Raw genomic sequence first — 24,532 nt, forward strand, 5'->3', positions numbered from 1 at the left:
TTTGGGGGAGGCTTTTGTCTAGCGGCGGACGTCTTCCGGCTGATATTATGATAATGAGTCTGCTATCTGCTTGATAGTAGGTTTTTTCGGAATAAGACTATTGGTGATTTTTTTAGAGCAAGTTCTCTTGCATCACATTAGAATTACAGTATCTTTGTCAGAGTTCTTGGTGGGTGTACCCGCTTAGTTTTATAAGATAACCATGTATTTATTTATTTACAAGTAGGTACAATAACAGATAACAAGATAAAACTATCATCTAATAACAAGTACAGCATATTTTTATGATCCTGAGATCCAATTAAAATTGTACACATCATTCACCAAATACAGTAAAAAAAAATAAAAAATTAATAAGTGGACACAATAGTAATTACAGTATAACGAAATTTAGTTAAACATTAAATTATTTTACATAAACTAGAAAGTTTTATAAAGAGTATTTTTAAAAATGTCTACATTTGTAAAGAATATATCAAAATCAGCACACACTTCGTTAAATTCTCTACAAATTCTCATAATCGGGTTGTTATGCGATACATTATTATTTGAGGACTTGATCGTAAATAAACATGGAATACGCACAGATCGTGTTGGAACTTTAAAGTTTATCAAACTTAATAGATGACTATCCATAAAACCATTCGCAATGTTATGTAAGACGCACATATCAGATACCCATCTCCGTTTATCAAGACTATGCAAGTTAAATTTACGTAAGCGCTCAGAGTATTCGGGAATTTTACGTCTAACACCCAACCTGCTACAGAGAACTCTTAAAAACCGCCGCTGAATTGACTCTATTCTATCACGGTGAACATTATAAATTGGAGACCAAATCACTGAGCAATACTCCAGGATACTTCTCACTAAACCTTTGTATGATAATATCCAGGAGTTTTCCTGTTTAAATGGTCTGGCGATTCTAATAACAAAGCTTAACATCCTATTTGCCTTTGAACAAATATCATCGTAATGGCTTTTGAAGGATAAATTCGATTCAAAGATGACGCCCAAGTCCCTTATTATATTCACACGATCTAGAACATTACCGTCGATAAAATAATCATGAACAAATGGATTTTTCTTGCGAGTAAATGTAATCAGTTGACACTTTTTTATATTCAGCATCATGCGGTTACTTCTACATCACTGCCAAATAGTCTCGATGTCAATTTGCAGCAATGAGCAGTCTTCTGGACCGTTTATTTTACGAAATATTTTTATATCATCGGCGTACGCCAGACACTCACATCGAATTTTGGATAATAAGTCATTTATAAATGCCAAAAAAAGCAAAGGACCTAGATTTGAGCCTTGAGGCACACCAGAGCTAGCAAGAAATGGACTGACTCGAAGCCACTCAACGCAACTAGTTGCGTACGATTTGATAAATAAGATGTGAGCCATCTGTGAAGATTACCATGAATTCCCAGGTGATGTAGCTTACATAATAGCACTGAATGGTGAACGTAGTCAAAAGCTTTCGCAAAATCTGTAAATATTGAATCAACCTGACTCTTATCGTTAATTGTGTCACATAAGAATGAAGTATATACCAGTAAGTTAGAAACAGTTGAACGACCCGCAAAGAAACCGTGCTGACGTGAGCTTAAGATGGGCTTCAGATGGTTAAAGACATGTGCATACACAAGCCTTTCAAAGATTTTGGCGAACCAACTTAGAATGGTTATCGGGCGGTAGTTTGTGACATCTGTTTTGTCCTCAGTCTTATATATTGGTGTTACTTTAGCAATCTTCCATAAAGCAGGAAAGATTCCATTTTGTAGTGATTTGTTGTAAATAAGAACGAGGGGTTTGGCGAGACTCACAGCGCACATACGAATTAAAATGGGTGGTATACCATCTGGGCCAGAATTTTTGGATAAATCAATGGATTTAAGCTGTTGAATAACATTTTCTAGAGACACTGAAAATTGGCAGATTGAAAAAGCCGAAGGAGGAAAGTCAGGAATATAGTTCACATTACTATTAGCGTTCATAGAGTAAACCGACGAGAAATGATCAGCAAACAAGTTCACAATGCCAGGGCCATCATTAGCGTATCGGTTATTGTAACTCATCTGTCTTGGGTAGGCATTAGTGACTTTCTTATTTTTAGTGTAACGCCAAACCATTTTAAGTTTATAGCCAGATCATACTCTATGCGATTTATATATGTGCGAAAACATTGATCAAAAACTACCTTAGCTCTACATCTTAACATTGCAAAAGTATCATAATCTCTTGGATTACCGTAAGTTTTAAATTTGACATGAAATTTAAATTTAGATTTTAGCAACTTTATTAGCCCAGTAGAAAACCAAACGGGATAAGATTTTTTGCGTACTTTGGTTTTGGGTGTGTACTTTTCAATTATTTCATACAAAGTGTTATAAAATCTATATCTTATCTACCTGTTAATAACATCGCGAATTGAAGAAAGTTAACTTTGGAGGAACGCCACACCACCAGCGACTAGTGTTGACTAAAGTTCTGATCTTATCGACTTTTTACTCTAGATTCGTATTCTCCTATGATTTCACTAGAAAGTTATATGAGATATCTGTGCAATGCTCTCACGAAGATACCAATATTGTTCTGCTAGACTAAATATTTCTTCTACTATTAAAACACACACACCTGTAACCTTATTTTGTTAAGTTTATGTTCTAAGTAGCTTTAGTATGGTAATTGTACATTTGTTACCTTATTCTGACTTGTTAAAGTAAAAATATTACTTCTTCAGTCACTTTGGCCTTATTTTTCTACTTTATATTATAATTATATCTATTGTATATAGGTTGTGACGCTGTAGATTACATGAAAATAAATAAATAAAAGGGTTATGTATCCTCTATTGAATAATAATAATATTTATTGCCTTGAACTTAATTTAAGTATACAAAATCAGCTTATTATAACATACATTATGACAAAAGGGAGTAGGCTCAGCTTATGCTGCCCGAAATAATTATTTCATGCAGCCCTGGTATTAAGCAATTCAGTTAAAAAAATCTAAACATTTTTAAAAGTATCAATCTCTGTATAAATTTAAATGTAATATTAATCGAGTTGCAAATGTATGCTGTTTTAAGTTATCAACTTAAACAATCGTCAAAATTTGGCAGAATTAAGCATCATACGATTTTCCTACACCGGAACGTTACTTTATCACAATCGGAACTGAGCCGTCAAATTGCGGTACAAGAATATGAAATTTTAAAAATTTAACTTTTATTTTTTTTTTATTTTTTATTTAATAACTAAAACAAGCTCGCTTCGTTTCTATTCTTGTTTTGTTACGAGAATAGGGCTGCAGATGGATGAAGGTGGTCTATTCCACCTATAATTATGAGAATTGTGATAATTGGGAATAACCTAGGCTGAAATAGACAGTCCACATATTTGTAGCCCAGAAAATCCCTTGAAAAATACTTACGTTATGTTAACATGTTATTGGTACACTTTAATAGCCACTTATGATCTCCCGGTATTTCGGTACTCGCGAGTGTAGTTCTCACTGGTTGACTAGCTGATATCGCGTTACAGAGTTACATCTCTCAAGTAACTATTTAACTGTACTGAATTACCATGAAATTTTAAAACAGTTAATTTTAGTATTTTCTTTGATTAACGCGAGTGTTACACATTTAAATAAGACACACACACAAACACAAAGACTAAAACTATGACAAATACTATCTTTGACTCACTTCATCTGCAGTCCCCCTGAAAACGAGATCTGGAAAGGTCTTGAAACGTCGGGTTAACTAAAATAATGATAAATGTAACTTTTACGCAAACATCTAATGTAAAACCGTTACAATTACACGCGTTTTAATCCTTTAAAAGTGTTTTATTTAAACAGTTAATTTTGTTTTCAGATTGAATATTTTGTTGCTTTGCTACGAAATATTTTCGTTATACCAGAAAGGAGACAGTCAATATCTTTGACTCAACAGTGTGAGAATGAGTTAGCACTCCACAAAAGGCTGGAAGAAAAGGAGAGTATTGTGGCCTTTTTGCAAGAATCTGTACACTTTAGTAAAATGATCAGCGAAGCAGTCCCCGTTATAAACTCACTGCTGATGTCCAAACAGGCTGGTGATGTCAGCGAAGCGATTGACTTCTTCACAGCTGCGTACCATTTTAATATAGAATCCGCGAAAATAGGCGTGGCTAATATGTTGATACTTGTGTGGTCTCCAGATCAGGTAATACTTCTGCTTTGTATGTTTGTTTATATTTTTTAACCATTTAGATATTATACTGTAAAATTAGTGATTATCTTGGTTGATGCATCCAATATACAATTATTTATAATTTTGCAATACTTTTTTATTATTTAAATACTAGCTGACCTGGCAAACGTTGTTTTGCCATATAAATTGTATTGATCTTTTCCTTGCTAGTTGATAAGAGATGGCGCTAGTTGTATTCATTAGTAACAATCACACTTCTTTTATATTTTGTATAATTCACACTGTAGTTTTATAAATTATAGCCTATTTGTTATTCTGGTGTGTAAGCTATATTATTGTAAAGTTTCATCAAAATCTATTCAGTAGATTTTGCGTTAAAGAAGTTCAAACATACATCCAGACATACAAACTTTCACATTTATAATATTAGTAGGATGATTAATATATGGGATGCAGCACCTTACAAACTTATTTGTTATGTACATAGTCTTGCCATAAATACTACTTAAATACTTACTAAAACAAAGAAAAAAGAAATGTTCTTTTGCAAATAACATTTATTACTTTTACAGTGTGTTAGTTTAATACATAAATATAAAACAATTTAAAATATATAAAACTTATTCGAAGTGGTCTCCATTGGCTGCAATTCAGTACTTTATACGTTGAGGCCAGGGGGCCTACCATGAACTCTTATTGCGATTCAATTGACAACCTAAAATGAACTGCTTTGCTATTTCGTACCACGACGTGATTAGAGCTATCTTATTTAGGTTGACGTCAAACTGATTAAATCGCAATGATGTCAATTGAATGTCAAAAATGATATCAACTGAATCGCAAACTGATTTAGTTCGTTCATTCATTCGTACCATGAGGTAATATTTCAACCTAAACTGGATAGCTTATGTGTCAAAGTGAGCGATTCGAAAAAAGTTCCTACTTCCTTAGAGGAAAGTGAATCGTTGTTAATAACTTTTAAAAATAGTGAAAACATACAGAAAAGGAAAATTTTATTGATGAAAGATGAGGTGAGAATACTTTATCGGACTTTTTTGTAAAACAAAATACTGAAAATAAATACCAAAAATGAAAATACTAAAGACGAGGCAGTAAGAGCCCGGACTACAGCCTGTTCGCAAGAACGAATTAAAAAGAAATGTACTCTGTGGTCCTGTCAAATCAAACATCAATGGAGTTGCGTTCATAACTCGTTATTTTTACGAATACACCTAAGCAAACGTTTAATTTGTAATTCAAAGAACTATATTTATTTATATTACTATTATTTAATAAGTACAAAAAAGGCTTAATGGTTTATAATGTGATGTTATAAAGCGCAATTTTAAAATGTTTTTTTAGTATTTTCTACGCAAAAAAACCGCTAAAATCATATCATTTAAGGTTTCGAAACGCAACGCATATGGTTCGAGTAAGAGAGACAAACTTATGCAACGACTGTAGAGCGTCATCTCTCTCTCACCACCGACAAATTTATTTCGTTCATTCTTCATAAGGGATCCAAACGCGATTCAGTAAAAGGCACTTCATGACACGAATTTTAGCGATTCAGTTTAGGTACCTAAATCGAACTGCATCGGAATCGCATCGCTTATTAAAAGTTGATGGTAAGCCCTCAGTTATCAATAGAAGCAGGCACTCTTTCCATACAGATTGTTTTAGGGACTCCCAAATAATCATGGCGTTTAGAGCAAGCCATACTCTCTAAAACTGACCATAAATCATAATCCAGCGGATCAAGACCAGGACTCCACGTCGGCCAGTCTTCAGCTCTTATGAAGTGCGAAACGTTCGTTTCCAACTAAGAGCTTTATGACCCGGCGCCGAGACTTGCTGAAAGGACCATTCTTGGTTATTGAACATGTTGTTATTAAGGGGCTTCACTACCTTCTCTAGAATGGTATCTTGGTACACTTGTGCCGATGATTTGATACCTTTTTCACAAAAGTATAGCTCAGTCACTCCTTCATAGCTGTCACCCACCAAACCTGAAATAGGATAATGCCCACGTTACACTATGTCGACTAATTGGGAAGCTTCCTTAGAGCTTTGAGCATAAATACGGTCATTTTGTTTGTTAAAATGTTGCTCAGCTGTAAAAAAAATCTCATCCGTAAACAAAATTTTTCTGTGACCCTTTGCGTACTGCTTCAGTAGTTGTTTCGATTTTACCACCCTATTCGTTTTTAAATAATCAGCTAAGAAATGACAAGTACTTCTTTTATAGGCTGCAAGTCCTAAGTCATTTTTCAAAATACGCGACATTGTCTAGGGGCAATTTCCAACTCCCGAGATAAAATCTTTTGCTTTCGGACAGGACTTCTTCGAATTCTTTCCCTTACTGCTTTGACCATTTTTTTCGTACGAACTACTTTGTGTAATGCAATCACAGCGATTCAGTTCTCTTTATCACCAAACTCCATTTTAATATCGCAAAATATTGAACAATGTATTGGTGCCAAAATGAGAAAACTCAGTGAACAATCTAATAAAAATGACATTCCAAATTCAAATGTAATATTTTGTCTATTTTTAATAATTGTAACAGTATTTAGGTCAGTATATTGCAGCCATTGTAAAATACTCTGTTAGATTGAAAAGAGTGGCCGTTGAGTTTCTTGTATGTTCTATTCACTAGCTTAAATTTTTCCGAACATATGATTTATTAATAAGATACATAATAGCTGTAAGGGTAAATGTATACACTTCTATAATAAATAATTTAAATGTTTTATAAAAAATGGCTCTCGTAAATCCTATCCTACTCCACTGCTGAATATCTAAATGTTCGGACAACCTGGGACTAGATTGTGATTATTTTATAGCGATAGAAATGACTGTACAATATTGTATATTTTTATTGAGAGGAGCGCAGGGAAGGAATGCTGGGAGAGTTTCTTGCGCCGCTTCTCTCTCAGAGCGCCGTTTGTTTCCGAAGCGGTGGTGGTATCTAGTAGGTTATTACAAATGACATCAAAAAGAATTCTAAGGGAATCAATGCCTTTTTATTAAAATAGGACAAACGTGAGGCAGTGGAGCGTGCGTATCGCGAGATGTACCTCGAGTGTGACAACAAGTCGGAGCGAGCGCGCGCATACATCGTGGCCCGCAAGCTGGTGTCGCTGTGTGCGCACGTGGACCGCGGCGCCGCGCTCGCACTCGAGGACCTGGTGGACAAGTGGCTCGCCAAGGGGGACGTCACTCCCGCGATCATACAGGTATGGCTTACCCTTCGAACAACAAAACTTCATAGTTCATAGAGTTTACTATTCTTTCATAAATTATCTATTAAGTATTATATACAGGGTGTCCCAAACTTATAGCCTATCTTCGATATTTAAGGTACTTTCCTTTCATGTCCCATAACTTTGGGACACCCTGTATATGTATACTAGCTGACCTGACAGACGTCGTTCTGTGCATAATGAATAAAATACTGTTTTTCTATGAATTTCTCAATAATATTTCATAACACCAAGAATTATAATATAGGGAAATATGCCCCCTGTCATACATAATATAGAACGTTATTGCTCCCTGTTGTACTATATTGAAATTGTTTCACAGCAGAACTGTCAAACCATGCGTCTATAAATTTTCTCACAGAAAAGATCTCCGTGCAAAACAAATATTGGAAATAAAAATATTTATAGGTTCTAAATCGAAATAAAAAGTATCCTATCTCTCAAGTTGGACTAAACTGCACTCCATGAAGTAATCCCCATTAAAATCCTTTCATTAGTTTAGGAGTCCATCGCGGACAAACAACATGTCACGTAATTTTTATATATTAAGATATTACGGCGCAAATACTACAGAAAACCTATTATATATAAAAACGAAAATAATTAAGTTAATAATTTGACTCTAAGTTCATAAAATGTCATTTGATCAGTTACATTATGATATATAATTACACGGATCTCTCTGGGACATTACACGTCGGCGATGCTGACGTCACACTTTTTAAAACCTTCGTTTTTTTAATAAAACGTCCGTCAGACTTAGTTTCGTCTAGACTCCAGTGCGTAATGAACAGACGATGTGAAGTTCCGCGGTGCTGACGAGAGCTCGGAAAATTTTATTACCGTATTCAGTTGGCGCTTATCGACTGGCGTAATTGTTGGTTCTTTGGATGTTGGCCAAACGCAAAAATATTAATTTTGAATTCTTTTTTCAAAGATTTTGATATTTAAAAAAATACTTTTTTATACTTACGGAACTATAGATATTTCTCCTGAAATCTTATTACTATTGTCCTATTTTAAGTCACACAGGTATTTTAGTGGCCTTCACCTGAACATTGGTGTTTTAACATTGCCCATTATCTGGTACACAATTGGTCAAAGCACTTACCGGGGCGTTGCCCCTTAGATAATGTTGATCTGAGTAACGGGCTCGCTTCAGCCCAGTGCCGGTGTCCATGTAGCAAGAGTAGCTATTGCTACGGGCCCTACACGAAAGAGGCCCCACATATTTAAACCTACTCATCTCTCCATTTCAGCCGGAAGACATCCACCGCTGGACTAAGGCTTCCCCGAAAGACCGCCACGATAGTCAGTCCTGCGCTGCCCTCATCCAACCTACTTCGGCAATCTTAACCAGATCATCGCTCCATCTTGTGGGGGCCTACCAACATTCATCTTTGCCTGAGCGTAATTTTTTGAGTGAAACTTATTAAGATGTGGTGTATTCAATTCACTCGATGTCACAAAAACATGGAACGTACAACATTTCCTAGTAAGGCGAATCACGCCATACACTCGGTAATAGAGTAAGTACTTCCAATATAGATCAGGGGCTCTTTGAAAGAATTTGCTACGGGCCCCGCGCTTGCTTAATCCGACACTGCTTCAGTTCATAAGTCAAATCGTGCGCGCTTTTTAGGAATCTGTACCTAGCAACAGATGATTTATAGATAAAGCAGCGAATGTTTGATATTTTCCCATATAATGTCCCATATATCGTATTTTCCTGCCCCTTTTATTATATGCCTGTAGATACTTAACATTAGTGGTTTTTATTAGCTACTGAACGATATACTGATTTCTTACTAAATCTATATTATTTAAATACGATTGTAGGTACTGTGTTATATTAACTTTTATTATATTTGTTTTTAGGTATTTTGGGAAATGTTCCTGAAGAAAATTGACGGCACGACTGATATGGACAGCTACGCGGCCCTTTCGCTGCTTGTTATGATAGCCAAAGCTAAGCCGTCAGTCGTGCTGGCGAACTTAGAAGTTATACAAACCCATGGCCTCACAGGAGACTACAACTCAAGAAATCTTTGTGCCCAACTACTATTATCGTTATCATCGAAAGGCCAACGTTATCCAGACGACAATCCCATGTTTACATCGCTAGTGAACAGTCTATTGGAGACATATGCAACATGTGATAAGTTTATATCATTCGCAGCAAACTCTATAGATTTTATTTATGCTGTTTGCGATACGCCTGAGAATTTATGTACAAGGATTCTATCGGCAATGTATAAAAAGATCGAAGAAAACTCAACGAATGAAAACGAAGATGAAATATCTCTACCTGTAGAGCTGTTGACTAGATTCATTTTTGTTTTGGGTCATGTTGCCCTACAGCAGCTTATATATCTTGATATAAGTGTGTATAGAGAACTGCGGAGAAGAAATCAGGTGATCTTTTATCTATTTGCTGATCTTAATTGATACAATTTACAACAACACTAACATTACCTTTTATTTATTTACTTAGGTGCGCGAAGAGCGTAAAGCAGAGGAGAAACGTAAGAAAAAATTTGCAACACCCAAGCGTGGTCGGATTGATGACCTTCGGCGTCAGACTGTCATGAACTTGAGTAACGCCAGTGCTTCGTCTCGCGGCGCGAGGAGTGCCAGCGTCACTTCTAAGACGCAGTCTGTAAGTCAACGTAACATGATAACTTACTACCATTTGCACGTCTCCGGCTTCCCCATTCATACATCTACCCTGTCCTACAAGCTGGGCCAATTCTTAGCCATTTTTAATATACTTATAATCTGTTAGAAGAATGTACGCCTCAGTCGCCTAGAAACTTTTCCCAACATTCACGCTATTTATCTGTACATTCACTCTAATTTCATCAAAAATTCCACATTACTATCTAATTACCGGCTATCTATACACCATTGCAGTCCTCACAATATATCATTACGCAGAGCTTCCAGTTCGATATTCTTCATTGTAAATTTAATGACAAATATTAAATAAAATGCTGTAAAACCCAATAGTCAAAATGTATTGTTATTTTAATTATTAATTGAAATAACGAATTATAACTGAATTATCCAGAAAATCCAATGAAAAAATGTTGCAGGTCAACACAACGATGACTGAGGAGGAGGGCGGGCTGGAGGGGGCGGTGGCTGACGACGCGGACGCCGAGTACGTGCGGACCGTGTGCGAGCGAGACATCGTCGGGGCGGGCACCTCGCTCGCTCGCTACGTGCCGCTGCTGCGCGCCCTGCTCACCGGCGCCGTGCAGTGCCCCGCCACGCTGCAGACCGACGCCGCGCTCACCTTCACCAGGTGCGTGTGTTGTGACAGTACGTGCGAGCGAGACATCGTCGGGGCGGGCACCTCGCTCGCTCGCTACGTGCCGCTGCTGCGCGCCCTGCTCACCGGCGCCGTGCAGTGCCCCGCCACGCTGCAGACCGACGCCGCGCTCACCTTCACCAGGTGCGTGTGTTGTGACAGTACGTGCGAGCGAGACATCGTCGGGGCGGGCACCTCGCTCGCTCGCTACGTGCCGCTGCTGCGCGCCCTGCTCACCGGCGCCGTGCAGTGCCCCGCCACGCTGCAGACCGACGCCGCGCTCACCTTCACCAGGTGCGTGTGTTGTGACAGTACGTGCGAGCGAGACATCGTCGGGGCGGGCACCTCGCTCGCTCGCTACGTGCCGCTGCTGCGCGCCCTGCTCACCGGCGCCGTGCAGTGCCCCGCCACGCTGCAGACCGACGCCGCGCTCACCTTCACCAGGTGCGTGTGTTGTGACAGTACGTGCGAGCGAGACATCGTCGGGGCGGGCACCTCGCTCGCTCGCTACGTGCCGCTGCTGCGCGCCCTGCTCACCGGCGCCGTGCAGTGCCCCGCCACGCTGCAGACCGACGCCGCGCTCACCTTCACCAGGTGCGTGTGTTGTGACAGTACGTGCGAGCGAGACATCGTCGGGGCGGGCACCTCGCTCGCTCGCTACGTGCCGCTGCTGCGCGCCCTGCTCACCGGCGCCGTGCAGTGCCCCGCCACGCTGCAGACCGACGCCGCGCTCACCTTCACCAGGTGCGTGTGTTGTGACAGTACGTGCGAGCGAGACATCGTCGGGGCGGGCACCTCGCTCGCTCGCTACGTGCCGCTGCTGCGCGCCCTGCTCACCGGCGCCGTGCAGTGCCCCGCCACGCTGCAGACCGACGCCGCGCTCACCTTCACCAGGTGCGTGTGTTGTGACAGTACGTGCGAGCGAGACATCGTCGGGGCGGGCACCTCGCTCGTCGGCTGAAACGATCAAAATATAAAACAACAATAGCTATGATAAAACAACCAAGCGAAGAATTGGAATAGCCTGCCCAAGGTTCGTCAAGGACTATAACCCCCACACGGGAGGCGCTGACCTCATGGACTCCCACTTAGACAGGTACAAATCCGCACTAAGAGCAGAAAATAGTACATAACAATTATATACCATCTTCAAGACCACAGTATCATAAATGCTTGGATTCTGTACAGAAAAACGCCTTTGAGTCGTAGAGTACCACACAAAGATATTATGAATCTTGCCAACTTTCGGTCGGATCTAGCGGAAACAATATCTAAATACTAAATACTCTACAACAGCTTCTGTTACGTCCAACAGATATAATACTTGACGGAGTGGGGCATAAAGCAGAAATGGACCCCTAATAGGATAAGATGCATGACCCTCTTGTAAATTCTGTTACGATGTGCATTAAAAATAAAGTACATTTATGTGCTAAGAAATTCAGACTGTTTTAATGATTTGCATAGAAAGTAATGATTTCATTTATTATTAAATACATGTAGTGCCGAAAACGGCACATGGTATTTGTTTGTTAAAAATAATAAAAGAAAGATGTTTTCATTATTTTTCCCTTAGTCATTTCTTCAAGCTGTATTACATATTTTTTTCTAAATTAAAATCGGGCTCCATGCATTTAAGGGTTAAAATTGAAAGGTTACTAGAATTAACATTAAAACCTTTTTTCGTTTGTGTTTTTTTGCTAATTATCTTACTATTATTGTATAAATTTATTTATTTATTTATTTCAAGGAATATCAACAGCTATTTACACAAAATAAAAATACAATAAAAACTTAGAGCTAATTACAGATATTCACTAATAGACAATAGAAGTAGTAAAAAGCAAAATTATGAAGAGTAACATGTAAAATTATAATCTAATAATAAGGCACACTTGATATTTACAGGTCAGGATTCAAAAAATGTTTTCATGATACATTGTTTCATTGCTTTGACAGGTGTATTAAAAATATCCAAATTAATTATTTCACTGCTTAGTTTATTACAGGTGGAGCTAGCTCGCAAGATATAACTATTGCTCCGGTAGTTAGTAGATGATTGAGGTACATACAATAAACGGCTATAGCGTAGTGCAGTTGACGAAGTTCTCAATGAAATTGTCGAAAGAAGATCTGGACAATCAACCTTATTTTGAGCTATTTTCAAGAAGAAAGCAATGTCAGAGATCATACGTCGTTTCTCAAGCGGTAGTAAATGTTGCTTTTTACAATGCTGCTCGTAGGACTTTGAATTATATCTGTCGTTAGTACGGTGGCATAGAAAGCGTAAGAACTTTTTTTGAATATTTTCTATTCGAGAAATATATGTAGAATGCAAGGGATTCCAGATTTGAGAGGCATATTCTATAGGTGACCACGAACAAAGGTGCAGTACAATATCTTCAGTGTCTTGACTTGATGGAAATCACGCGAGCTTCTTATAATAAATCCAAGGGCTTTCATAGCTTTTGATATAGTTAAATTTATATGTTGGTCTAATAATAGCTTCGAATCAAGTAAAACACCGAGGTCTCGTATTGTACTACTCTGCACATTTTCACATTTCAACTGGTATTTGAAAATTATAGGATGCCGCTTTCGCGTGAATGTCATTACGCTACATTTCGATGGGTTTAGGTCTAGGCTATGATCAACACAATAATTTTGCAATCGGTGTAGATCTTCTTGTAGAGCTATTGCATCATCTAGTGACGATACCTTGTTGTAAATTTTGATATCTTCAGCAAAGCACAATATTTTGGCGGTACGTAAGCAAGTATCGATATCATATAAAAATATTGCGAACAATAGAGGGCCAAGCAAGGAACCCTGAGGAACGCCACTCGATATGGGTACCCACCCTGAGATATAATTACTGACAACAACAGCTTGAGTGCGATTATGAATATAGGAGGAAAACCATCTTAACAAATCACCGCTGATACCAATATTATAGAGCTTATTAAGAAGGATGTCATGCCGTATTCGGTCGAATGCCTTACTGAACTCGGTGTAAATTACACCAGCTTGGACACCTTGCTGCATTGTTTCAGTTAGATAATTATTAAGAAGTGCAAGATTAGAGACAGACGAGCGACCTCTAAGAAAACCATGCTGACTGGGGCTAAAGGCCTGCCTTAGTGCAGGATAAACCTGACTATAAATTATTTTCTTAAAAACCTTAGATATAATGCAAAGCTTAGAAATTGGACGGTAATTTGATATATTAGTCTTAGCCCCCTTTTTATGCACTGGATTTTCCATAAATCTGGCATTACACCCGCATAGAGATTTGTTGAATAAAATTGTAATGGGTACACATATGGAATCAGAACATTTCACTAAGAATATTCCAGGTAAGTGATCCGGACCATCAGATTTTGATGGGTCAATACCATGGAGTAGTTTCTTTACTTCAGTAACGTCTACGTGTATTTGCGAGATATCACACACTGGTTGTGATGATAAAGAGATGACATTTTTATTGATCGGAGGATCGGTAAAGTTATTACGAAAAAAATCAGAAAAGGCATTACAAATAGTGGTGCCAGTATTGAAGGTTTTGTCAGCAAGTTGCATGCAGCTAGGCATAGAGTTCAGATTTTGTTTAGACTTCATATACGACCAAAAGTATTTTGGATTCAGTTTTATAGAATTTTCAATAGTACGTATATAATTATCGTAACATGATTTTTCAAGATTTTTTATTCTTGCACGTATCATTTTATAAGAAACCATATCCGACATATTACCATAAGTTTTGTATTTACGTAAATATTTATATTTTTCTTTAATAGCTTTTTTAAGATGGATAGAGTACCACACTGGATAGTGATAAGGTTTAATAAATTTAGATGGTATATATCTTGTTTTCAATTTTTCAAAAAACTCATAGAAAAATGTGACCGACTCATCATGGGATAAATCCGACAGAACGCCATGCCAATTAATGCTTTGTATTTCAGCATTAATGGCCTCATAATCACCGCAGTTAAACATGTATCTACGCCTAGGGGCTGACTGGAGAAAACTTTTCGCGGTGAATTTAACTATCAAAGATAAGGCTCCATGTTGGGCGTCAATAGGAAATTAATTACTAATTATGACAATAATCACGACTATCATGTTCACGAAGCATACTTATACCAATTTAATAATATTTATTTGACTTTGACTTTTAGGTATATGTTAGTATCCAGTTTGGTTTGCGAGGAAGGGTTGCAGCTCATGGTGACCGTACTCAAGAAGTCTAAGAACGTTGCATTGAGGACTAACTTAACGATCGCATTTTCCGATCTCACTCTCCGATTCCCGAATCTCACACAGCCTTGGACTCATCATATATATCATATGTAAGTTTTTATGCTCGTATACTTAGATCATTTATACGTCTAATTCTTTAAAAGGTGTTTTATTTGTATTTGGATATATATATCTCTATATCTGTGTAAAGGTCCGTGGCAATCCTTGCAGTAATATCAACGACCTTACATACTTATGATACATTTCAGACTGAGCGATGAAGAGCTAGACGTGAGACAGTGCGCAGTTAAGATGTTGTCGTTCCTCGTGCTCCACGAGATGGTCCGCGTGAAAGGCCAAATAGCCGACATGGCGCTGTGTTGCGCGGACAGTGACGCCAGGGTTGCCAACATGACCAAAGTGTTCTTCAAACAACTCTCGCAGAAAGGAAACGCCCTCTACAACGTGATGCCCGACATTATATCGCGACTGAGCGATCCGGAGCTCAACGTGCCTGAGGAGCAGTACAGGGTGATTATGAGGTGTGTATATTCTTGTTATCTTTTTTTTTACGAAAATAAGGGACGAGACGAACAGAACGTTCAGCTGATGGTAATTGATACGCCCTGCCCATTACAATGCAGTGCCGCTTGGGATTCCTGAAATACCCAAAAATTCTCAGTCGAACTGCAACTGCGCTCGTCACCTTGAGACATAAGATGTTAAGTCTCATTTGCCCAGTAATTTCACTAGCTACGGTGCCCTTCAGACCGAAACACATTAATGCTTACACATAACTGCTTTACGTCAGAAATAGGCGCCGTTGTGTTACCCATAATCTAGCCGGCATCCTGTGCAAAGGAGCCTCCCACTGGTATCGCTACACTAATGTCAAAGATTCTATGCCTTTGGTGCAATAATTCGGTAGAGACGATTGGACGTCGTTCCTGAAAAACGTTCCAAGTCACGAACATTACATTTTAAGGAATTCGTGTTTAAAGTTAAATTAATATTAGTGTATTCCTTACACGAGGGTTGGGCTACTAAGTCATGATGTCATTTAAAGAGTGACAGTAGGGCTACCATTTTTTGTCAGTCCGTTAATATGAATCACGTGACCAGTTTTGTGTTCTTAACTCAATTTTGACATGATTGTGCTTTGGAACGTTTTACTGAAATTACGTCTAATTATTGTATGTTAAATATTAGGATTCGGTACGTTCCCGAAATGAAACCCACGGTCCTTAAAGTAAATTATGTACAAACTAGAATTATGTGGTAGTTAGTGTCAATAAAAACAGAATTACTTTTATATTGTAAATTACAGATATTAATCAAACTTAATATTTGTTGTTATTTATTACTAGCTGACCCGGCAAACGTTGTATTGCCATATGAATTAATTAAAAAATTTGCAATGTAGTTTATGACCGATTGTTAGACCTACCGAATATACGCAAAAAATATCATAAAATCGTTTCGAACTAATGTGGTAACTAACATTGTGACATAATAATTTTATATATCTATATACTAGCTGACCCGACAGACGTTGTTCTGTACATAATAAATAATATACTGTTTTTTATGAATTTGTCAATAATATTTCATAACATCGAGAATGATTTCGTAACATATTATGCTCCTTGTTGTTATAATGAAATTGTTTCACAGCAGAACTGTCAAACCGTGCGTCAATAAATTCTCTCATAGAAAATATGTCCATACAAAACAAATATTGGAAATAAAAAAGATTATGAGTCCCAAATTGAAATAAAAACTATCCTATCTCTCAAGTTGGACTAAACTGCACTCGAGGAAGTAATCCCATTTAAATGTGTTCATTAATTTAGGAGTCCATCGCGGACAAACAACGTGTCACGTAATTTATATATATTAAGATAAAAGATATCTGTGTAAAATTGTGCGTTAAATATTGTAAGTGGGAGCTAATCTAGGAGTCGCCGACGATGTGTTTCTGATTTGAAATTCAATTCTATGATTATTTGAAGCTCTTACGGTGAAGATAAACTAGGTTCCTTAAGGGGCAAAAAGTATACGACAAACCGAGGGCCGTTTACAACGTAAAAATAATATGAGCACACAAAGATATGCAGGATTCACCAGAGTGTAGCCATGAAGCAATTAACAATTTTTTTACTCCTCTCCTTTTATCTATCATTTATATAGCTCTTTGAAAAAGTCTACTAAAAAGTTTATCGTACATTAATGTTGCCTAAAAAGGACAGGTTTTTAGTTTTAGTCCACCCATACGGTGGACTTTTGCCATTCTTTGAAGTAAAAACACTCGCTAGAGATCAGAGGTAAGAATATACCTATCCAATACATTTTACGTCCATTAAAGCGGCAACTCGAAATGTTGTGTTATTTTTTTGTTTAATTTTTGTTTCAATTTGTATATATTTCACGTTGTATATAAGTCAAAAAACACTCGTGGCGACATTCATTGCGACGAACCACGCCACTCACTTTCTCCCTTCATATACAACTGTTGCATAAAATACTATAACATTCCGCAGATATATAACATCGCTGATACAAAAAGACAGACAAATGGAAGCATTAATAGAGAAATTATGTCAGCGATTCAAACTGTCGACGGAAGAGAGACAGTGGCGCGACCTGGCCTACTGTCTGTCGCTGTTCACTTACAACGAGCGATCGCTGAAGAAACTCATCGAGAACATTGACTGTTACAAGGACAAGCTTCACTGCAAGGGAGTCATGGATTGCTTCAGTACTCTTATGAACAACGCCTCCAAGAATGCGAAGAACGAAATAAAGGTAATCTCTTGTCTAACTGAAAATCTAGCCTAACGTAGGAATAACGTTAACTTTGTTCAACAAAAGTATGTCACTTTATACTTCAGAAAATGCTGTTTATTCTTTCTATATGTGATCTGCTAACAAGTCTGTTATTTTAGATATATTATGATTTTTTATTAACATTTAAAATGTAACAAGGGCGTAGGAGGAAAAGAGTAATTTTTAATTTAGCAGACCTTTGCGGAATTTTTTTACGCAATATTAATTGTTTTGGGACAGTTTTGCGCACTTGCCTGATATTGAGATGAAAGTGGTTAAGCCATGCCTATAACGTTTCAATCTGTTTTGAATGCATGTCCTTAATCCTTTACATTCAGTTATAAACCCTCTCAAAAGGTATCTAAATAAACTTTTACTAACTGCTATTCGTTGAGAGTGCATTAAGACAAAATTGAGACACGTTTGTGATTTATCCAACCCAGCTATTATTAGCAAGGACTTCATTGAATATATTCTACCCCATATGTAATGGTTAGTATTTCGAAGATTGTGTATAGAATATACACAATTTTTATTGAATTCTATACACAATACATCCTATAACTCCCATAAGTTCAAATACTATCCACGACATCTAAATAATTTATTCTGGAGTACAGCAGCAGCTATGTTATAATAAAGGTGCTTTACTAGAAATTAAAACAAAAATCAACTTACTAACATCAATTGATTACCTTCATATCACATCCTCGCCGACTGGATGTATGGCCTTGAAACTTGTGTGGTCTTTTCAAATAGATCTTATTCTCTATTGTTACAAGAGAGTACAGGCGGCAGGGATCATTGACATTTTCTTTCCAATAAAAAAAGTGTGTGTGTACTTATGTATGCACACAAGAAATTATACTTCTTTGGCCTAAAGAAGCAAAAAATCATTAAAATGATTTATTCCTCGTGCTATCTACTTTTTTGGAAATAATACTTTTGTAAAATACTGCAAAGATGGCTTTGACAATTAATTATTAAATAACCCTTTGCCTGTTCTAATTATGGACGAAGAAACCAATAAAGAATGACGAATGATGCAAACGTCAGAAAATTTTAGGAACCAACTTCAACCTATTACTTTTGTGTTACAATGATGCGCGTGTATCTTAAAATTTCACTCTCATCATTCATAACGCGCCTCGATGTATGACTTAAAAAAAATATTCACTGTTTGTCTAAAACGGATTTACTCGCGGTTTGTCGGAGTTGGTACCAACTAGATTCGGAGCATTCGCAGGTCCTCCATCAGGGTGAGTGAAGTGACTTCGCGGTAATGTCACGTCTCAAACTAATACAAACTGTCGGTACCGTGAGTAAATCCGTTTTAGACAAATAAAGTTTAAAATGTCTCACGAAAGTTTTAAAATTTTAATCATTCATTGTTTGTATATCAATTATTATAGAATAGTAAACACATTACATAACAAGTATAAATAAAATTATTTGTAAATAAGACGAAACAGTTATAAAAAACTTGGCACCTATTTTCAGACTTTAGTAACCGAACTAGGTGATAAAATTGAGGAACACTTGGCTGTCCGAGACGAGGAATCTGGAAATGCAGAAAGCAACAAGGAAAATGAACAAGGCAACAAGGAGAGCGAACCGAGCAACAAGGAGAACGAACGAAGCGAGGGGACGAGAGCGACCCCACGACGGAAGCCGGCGCCGCGGAGACAGCGAGTGGTTTCTGACTCGCCTGATGAGGTGGGAAATATCTTATTTGTACTTAACCGCGTACAAAGAACAATGGTGGACGAAAGGACTCCCTTCCCTTTCACTGAACAGCCAAATAGTCTTTCTTTTTCCCACTATTTCTTTCGCCGTATTTGTTATGGATGTGGATCCAGCATTGAACAAGTTTTGTAAGTTTTAAATCTATGATCACTTGTCCAGACTGATTCATCAAATCGGATACTAAACTAGTGCTATTTATAATACACAAAGAAAACCATAGTAGGCCGTAGAAACTGGAAATTCTGCACCAAAACTCCCCAAATTATGTAAGTGACCTTCATTTATTACGTGGGGCGGGGGTGAGAGGATCAAGTGAAATCGAAAATGAAAAATAATCACTCCTAAATAGATAAAATTTGAAATGGACGTCACTCATTTTCCAAACAAGATGTTTTCATACATCTAGTTCTAGTTAGGAATAAATGTTCAAATATATCGCCGTTTATCACAATTTTATACCTAAGAGGGGAATTTAGTGTCGCTGTTTCAATGGGCAGTTCGTCAATTTTGGATTAAATAAATAGCTAGGGATTTGGCGTTTCTGGGAGCAAAATACAGGTTTACCCAGTCTCGTCTCTGAGATATTAACATTGATTTTCATAATATGTTTCGGTCTGTAGAGCGCCGTAACTAGTGAAATTACTGGGCAAATGAGACTTAACATCTTATGCCCCAAGTTGTAGTGCCGCTCAGAATTTTTGGGTTTTTCAAGAATCCTTAGCGACACGAGCAGCTGAACGTCCTGGTCGTCTCGTCCTTTATTTTCATAAAAAAAAATATAGCAATTTAGAATGGACGTCCGGCTCACTGATTGGCCGCCCCGCCTCGCTTCGAACTATCCACCAATAAGAGAAAACTCTACAATAATATTATTCAACTAAACAAACAAACATTATTTAAGGTAAAATACATAATTCCAAGGTATGTATTTTATCATTCTATACCTAGTTTTATCACCTACTACTTTAACCTTTATTTAATAATTACATTAATTATATAAACATAATACAATTTTTTATAAAAGAACAAAGTAACTTCTATCGTGATTTCAAAGTAATAATAATTATTAATGTAATGGTTATCACACAGCAATATGAACGTACTGTAATTAGTAAGATTATACAAATTACACAAACTAGAATCTATATAAAACAATTTAAATCATAAGATCATGTTAAAAATTAACAAATTATAATTCAAGTAATAATGAGAGCGTGACAGAACGAACTACTTGGGCTCAAAGTTGATTGGGTATCGCCAGTATCTAGCCAATACAGAACATATTATTATGTAACTATTTCAACGGATAATAAATAAAAAATAATAATAATGTGTTGTGTTGACTCGCGCCCGAATAGAAACATGATAATAATAATATTGGCCAGACGTTTATCTGCACATTAAGGTTGTCTCATAAAAATAATTTAATCTGACCCAGCAAAGCCTAGTGTCTACATTCAAGTAAAAATTATACTGATAGTACCTACCTATTACTACTTACCTATAAAAAACATTTATAATGACAAAAATCCACGTATGTACTTACATTTTCAATACCGATACGCGGAGTTAGACTGGCCTGCCTTGGCTAACAATAATGTTAGGTGGCAGTGGTAGGGTAAATAATTGTTGTAAAAATATTTGATTTTCACGTTGTGATCAACTAAGTAGAGCAGATTGAAGTTAAAATACCCGGTTATTAAAGTGTTATTATTTACACTTTAACTAATAATGACTAGGCATTTTAAGTATCAATCATATTATTTATAATTTTACTAACATTTTTACATTCCACAGGATGAAATGCTGCAGAATATCGAAAATACTCCATCAAGGTCAATGAGAAAATCTAAACGGAAGGTTGCTGCCAAAACAAAATCTGTTGAGGATTCTGATGAATCAGGTAAGAAAGAATCAGCTCACTGCATTAAAATTTAAATTAATAACTTTTAAAGCAAGGCATAATATTCAGTATTTATTTTTTAGAGGATAAAGAAGTTAAAAAGGCATAAAAGGCATTTATTTTCTCAAAGTTGATTTTAGAATTCTCAGAGCTCTGGAAGAGTAGCAGCGGCGAAAGAAACCCTCCGAGTATTTTTTTTTTGCCCTGTTTTTAATAAAAATATACAATATTGTACTGTCATTGCTATAAAATAATCATAATCTAGTCCCAGGCTGTCCGATCACTTAGATATTCAGCTGTGGAGTAATAGGATTAACGACAGAGCCATTTTATAATTAATAACATAAAAATTTATTTATAGATAAAGCCTGAACAGTGGCTGGGACTTTATTATAAAAGTGTATACATTTACCCTTAAAGTAATTATGTATCTTATGAAGCCTACTAGAATTAGTTAGTAGAGACTGTCTCGTGCCAGATTTTGGCGAGACAAGACGTCCTGAGGATGCCTCGTGTAGAGGCGAAACACGTGTCGAATTGTTTAAAAACAAGTATTGGCGGAATTAACACTAAAGAAAACTTAAATCATTTGTATATTCTTATGTAACTAAAAGATGAAAGGAATACTTATAGGTTACCTATATGTATTCCCAAAATTTCCAAGTATTACGAGAGAGTATGAAGAAAGTTTCTGCCATAAGTGCAATTTAATATTGTGATACGTTGTAATAAAGGTCTCAAAGAATTACTTCGCTTATTTTGTTATTGATTCTTCTGGTATTCGGTCGCAAGGAGTCGTGAATGTGAAAGATGCGGTTATCAGAATTAATATCTCTTGCTGGGTGTATTTCAGATGATGAAGATTTTCAAAAGAAGGATGATGAAGTATTCAAGAAGCCAATTTCTACCAGGAAAGGCACTAGAAGAAGAAACTAGTTCATAAGATTAATTTAATAAAGTTCATGAGTTTTCTAAAAAATATGTTTATTTTCTTGTTCGTTCATCACTCATCCATATAAAAGAATAGAATATGAATTACGGCAAGCAAATTTATTTATTATTATTATTAATATCTGGACGACCGAGCCTTGCTCGGATTTTTATGAAGTTACAAATAAAAACTAATAGGCCATCTGGATTCGAACTGGGGTCTTCTGTTTTTCGGATCACCCAATGTCCCATCTGAACTATTATAGTATTGTATATGGTCGCGAAATCGACCATTGTATTCTAATGTTATAGTAGCAGTTTCTCATTAAAACACGGATAAAACTACATTTTTTAAAATTGAAACCTAGCTTGATCAATTTCTAGCCCCCGAAACTACCTGTATACTAAATTTCATTAAAATCGTTGGAGCTGTTTCCGAGATTCAGATTATATATATATACAAGAATAGCTCGCTTAAAGATATAAGATATTGCTTAGCAATAGATATTATTGAGTGACAGCTATTCTTTATTCTTTATCCTTTTTACTTCTTCAACTTTTTGAAGGCTTTTATTTAATGCGCATCGGCATAAAAGGTTTTGCTAAATGTGTGACGTACAAATGTTATAATTTGAGTCGTATCACAATACAAACGACCAAAAGCTCCGTCTTTTTTGCGGCATAAAAACATGCCATAGCCGCACTTCCCCACACTAAAGAATATAATATAATAGTACACGTACGGAAGTCTCACTCCGCAAAATCAATTAAAGAAATGGGGACTCTTGCGGTCATACAATAAGGTGTAATTCAGATAAGAGACTAAGCTACATTTTTATTTACCTAAATGTTACCTGTTTTGCTCTCGCGTGACTTACCGCTTCTAGCGACATTAGGGTTGACTTCTTTACCTATAACTGTACCTACCTAGTATGATATAATATAAGATGACCATATAGGTACCTACCTACCTATATGGTCATCTTATAAAAAAAGCTCGGTTTATTCTATAATATAAATAGGTATGTAATCATCAAGGTATGGAACATCCTTTCGTTGTCAAACCTACATTAGTTGGAGATAGTAATGTAGGTGTGCGTTGGAAGACCACGACATAGTCAAACCTACTTAGTACTTAAATAAGTAAATAAATAGGTAACTATCATGAATGATAAAATTATTATAATAATAATCACTTTAAATTAGATTGTTACATCGACTTAGGAAAGCTTCAAAATTAAATTTGGATCGCAATGACCTTTAAAATGCTTCTCCATTTTTAAAATATCGGTCGGCACTCGGCTCGGTGAAGTAGGTGACCAAAGAGAATTTAAACACTACGTTCATAGGTGACAGCAAAGCTCGCGCGTGCCTCACTGCTCGTTTGTGAGTTACTAGTACACGGTAAAACTTTGTGGGTATACTATGCTTTGAACCCGACATTCCTTAAGTCATCTCTAATGACTATGTGAAGTCAGAAATGAATTAGCGTTATATTTTAACACAATATTTAAAGTGCAAAGTTTTCGCAAAAACTATGCATCCTGCAACCCTTATCAGCTGTTTTTGTGAATTCTCTTTGATCTGAAACAGATGAATACCGTGGATGTGACATATAATCAGATAATAGTAAAATGCCTACTACTCTTGCACCTGTGAGGAAAATTATATTCTCATTTTGCCATAAAGACGAAGTTATTTTGTATGTCTTGCTGACATTGAAAATAATTGTAAATTTGTACTTTTTTTGTTATGTATTACCCAATATAGATAGGTAATTCTAATCCAATTATGAAACTATGTATGCAGACATTTAGGTTAAAAATATAGGCCTGTCTGCATTTTTACTCTTTGAATTGTGTGAATGTGAATATCATGATTCAAATATTTACTGCTCTGTCTGAGAAAGACATATCCAATCACAATCACGCAAAAATCGTATTAAAAATGGTGTCAGCGGTCTTTGTAAAATCAAAGGGATTGCCGATTGTAAAGGAACCTACACACTGCACCATTTTTAATTCAAGATATTATTGTTATGTTGGAAATTAAATGAGTTCACATTATTGATAAGTTATTATTATTGAGCACTTCAATGTAG

General features: G+C 36.7%; 1 protein-coding gene across 1 annotated transcript; it reads left to right on the forward strand.

Annotated features, from left to right (window-relative positions):
* Positions 1–11,543: 11,543 nt before the first annotated feature.
* LOC126975970 (condensin complex subunit 1) lies at positions 11,544–22,480 on the forward strand. The gene is made up of 7 exons (XM_050824105.1): positions 11,544–11,678; positions 14,966–15,136; positions 15,296–15,568; positions 17,567–17,831; positions 19,353–19,568; positions 21,396–21,501; positions 22,355–22,480. Exons 2-7 carry the CDS (start codon positions 14,970–14,972, stop codon positions 22,435–22,437), a joined length of 1,110 nt encoding a protein of 369 aa, XP_050680062.1. The 5' UTR covers positions 11,544–11,678; positions 14,966–14,969; the 3' UTR covers positions 22,438–22,480.
* The last annotated feature ends 2,052 nt before the right edge of the window (positions 22,481–24,532 follow it).

This window comes from Leptidea sinapis, chromosome 38, assembly GCF_905404315.1.
Source record: "Leptidea sinapis chromosome 38, ilLepSina1.1, whole genome shotgun sequence".
Lineage (NCBI taxonomy): Eukaryota > Metazoa > Arthropoda > Insecta > Lepidoptera > Pieridae > Leptidea > Leptidea sinapis.

What these genes read in the sequence shown, in the direction of transcription:
- LOC126975970 (XM_050824105.1), top strand. Translation starts at nt 14,970, where the DNA reads ATGTTAGTATCCAGTTTGGTTTGCGAGGAAGGGTTGCAGCTCATGGTG. An exon ending in ATGCGAAGAACGAAATAAAG is followed by an intron (nt 17,832 to 19,352) that starts GTAATCTCTTGT and finishes ACCTATTTTCAG; the next exon opens with ACTTTAGTAACCGAACTAGG. An exon ending in TTTCTGACTCGCCTGATGAG is followed by an intron (nt 19,569 to 21,395) that starts GTGGGAAATATC and finishes TACATTCCACAG; the next exon opens with GATGAAATGCTGCAGAATAT.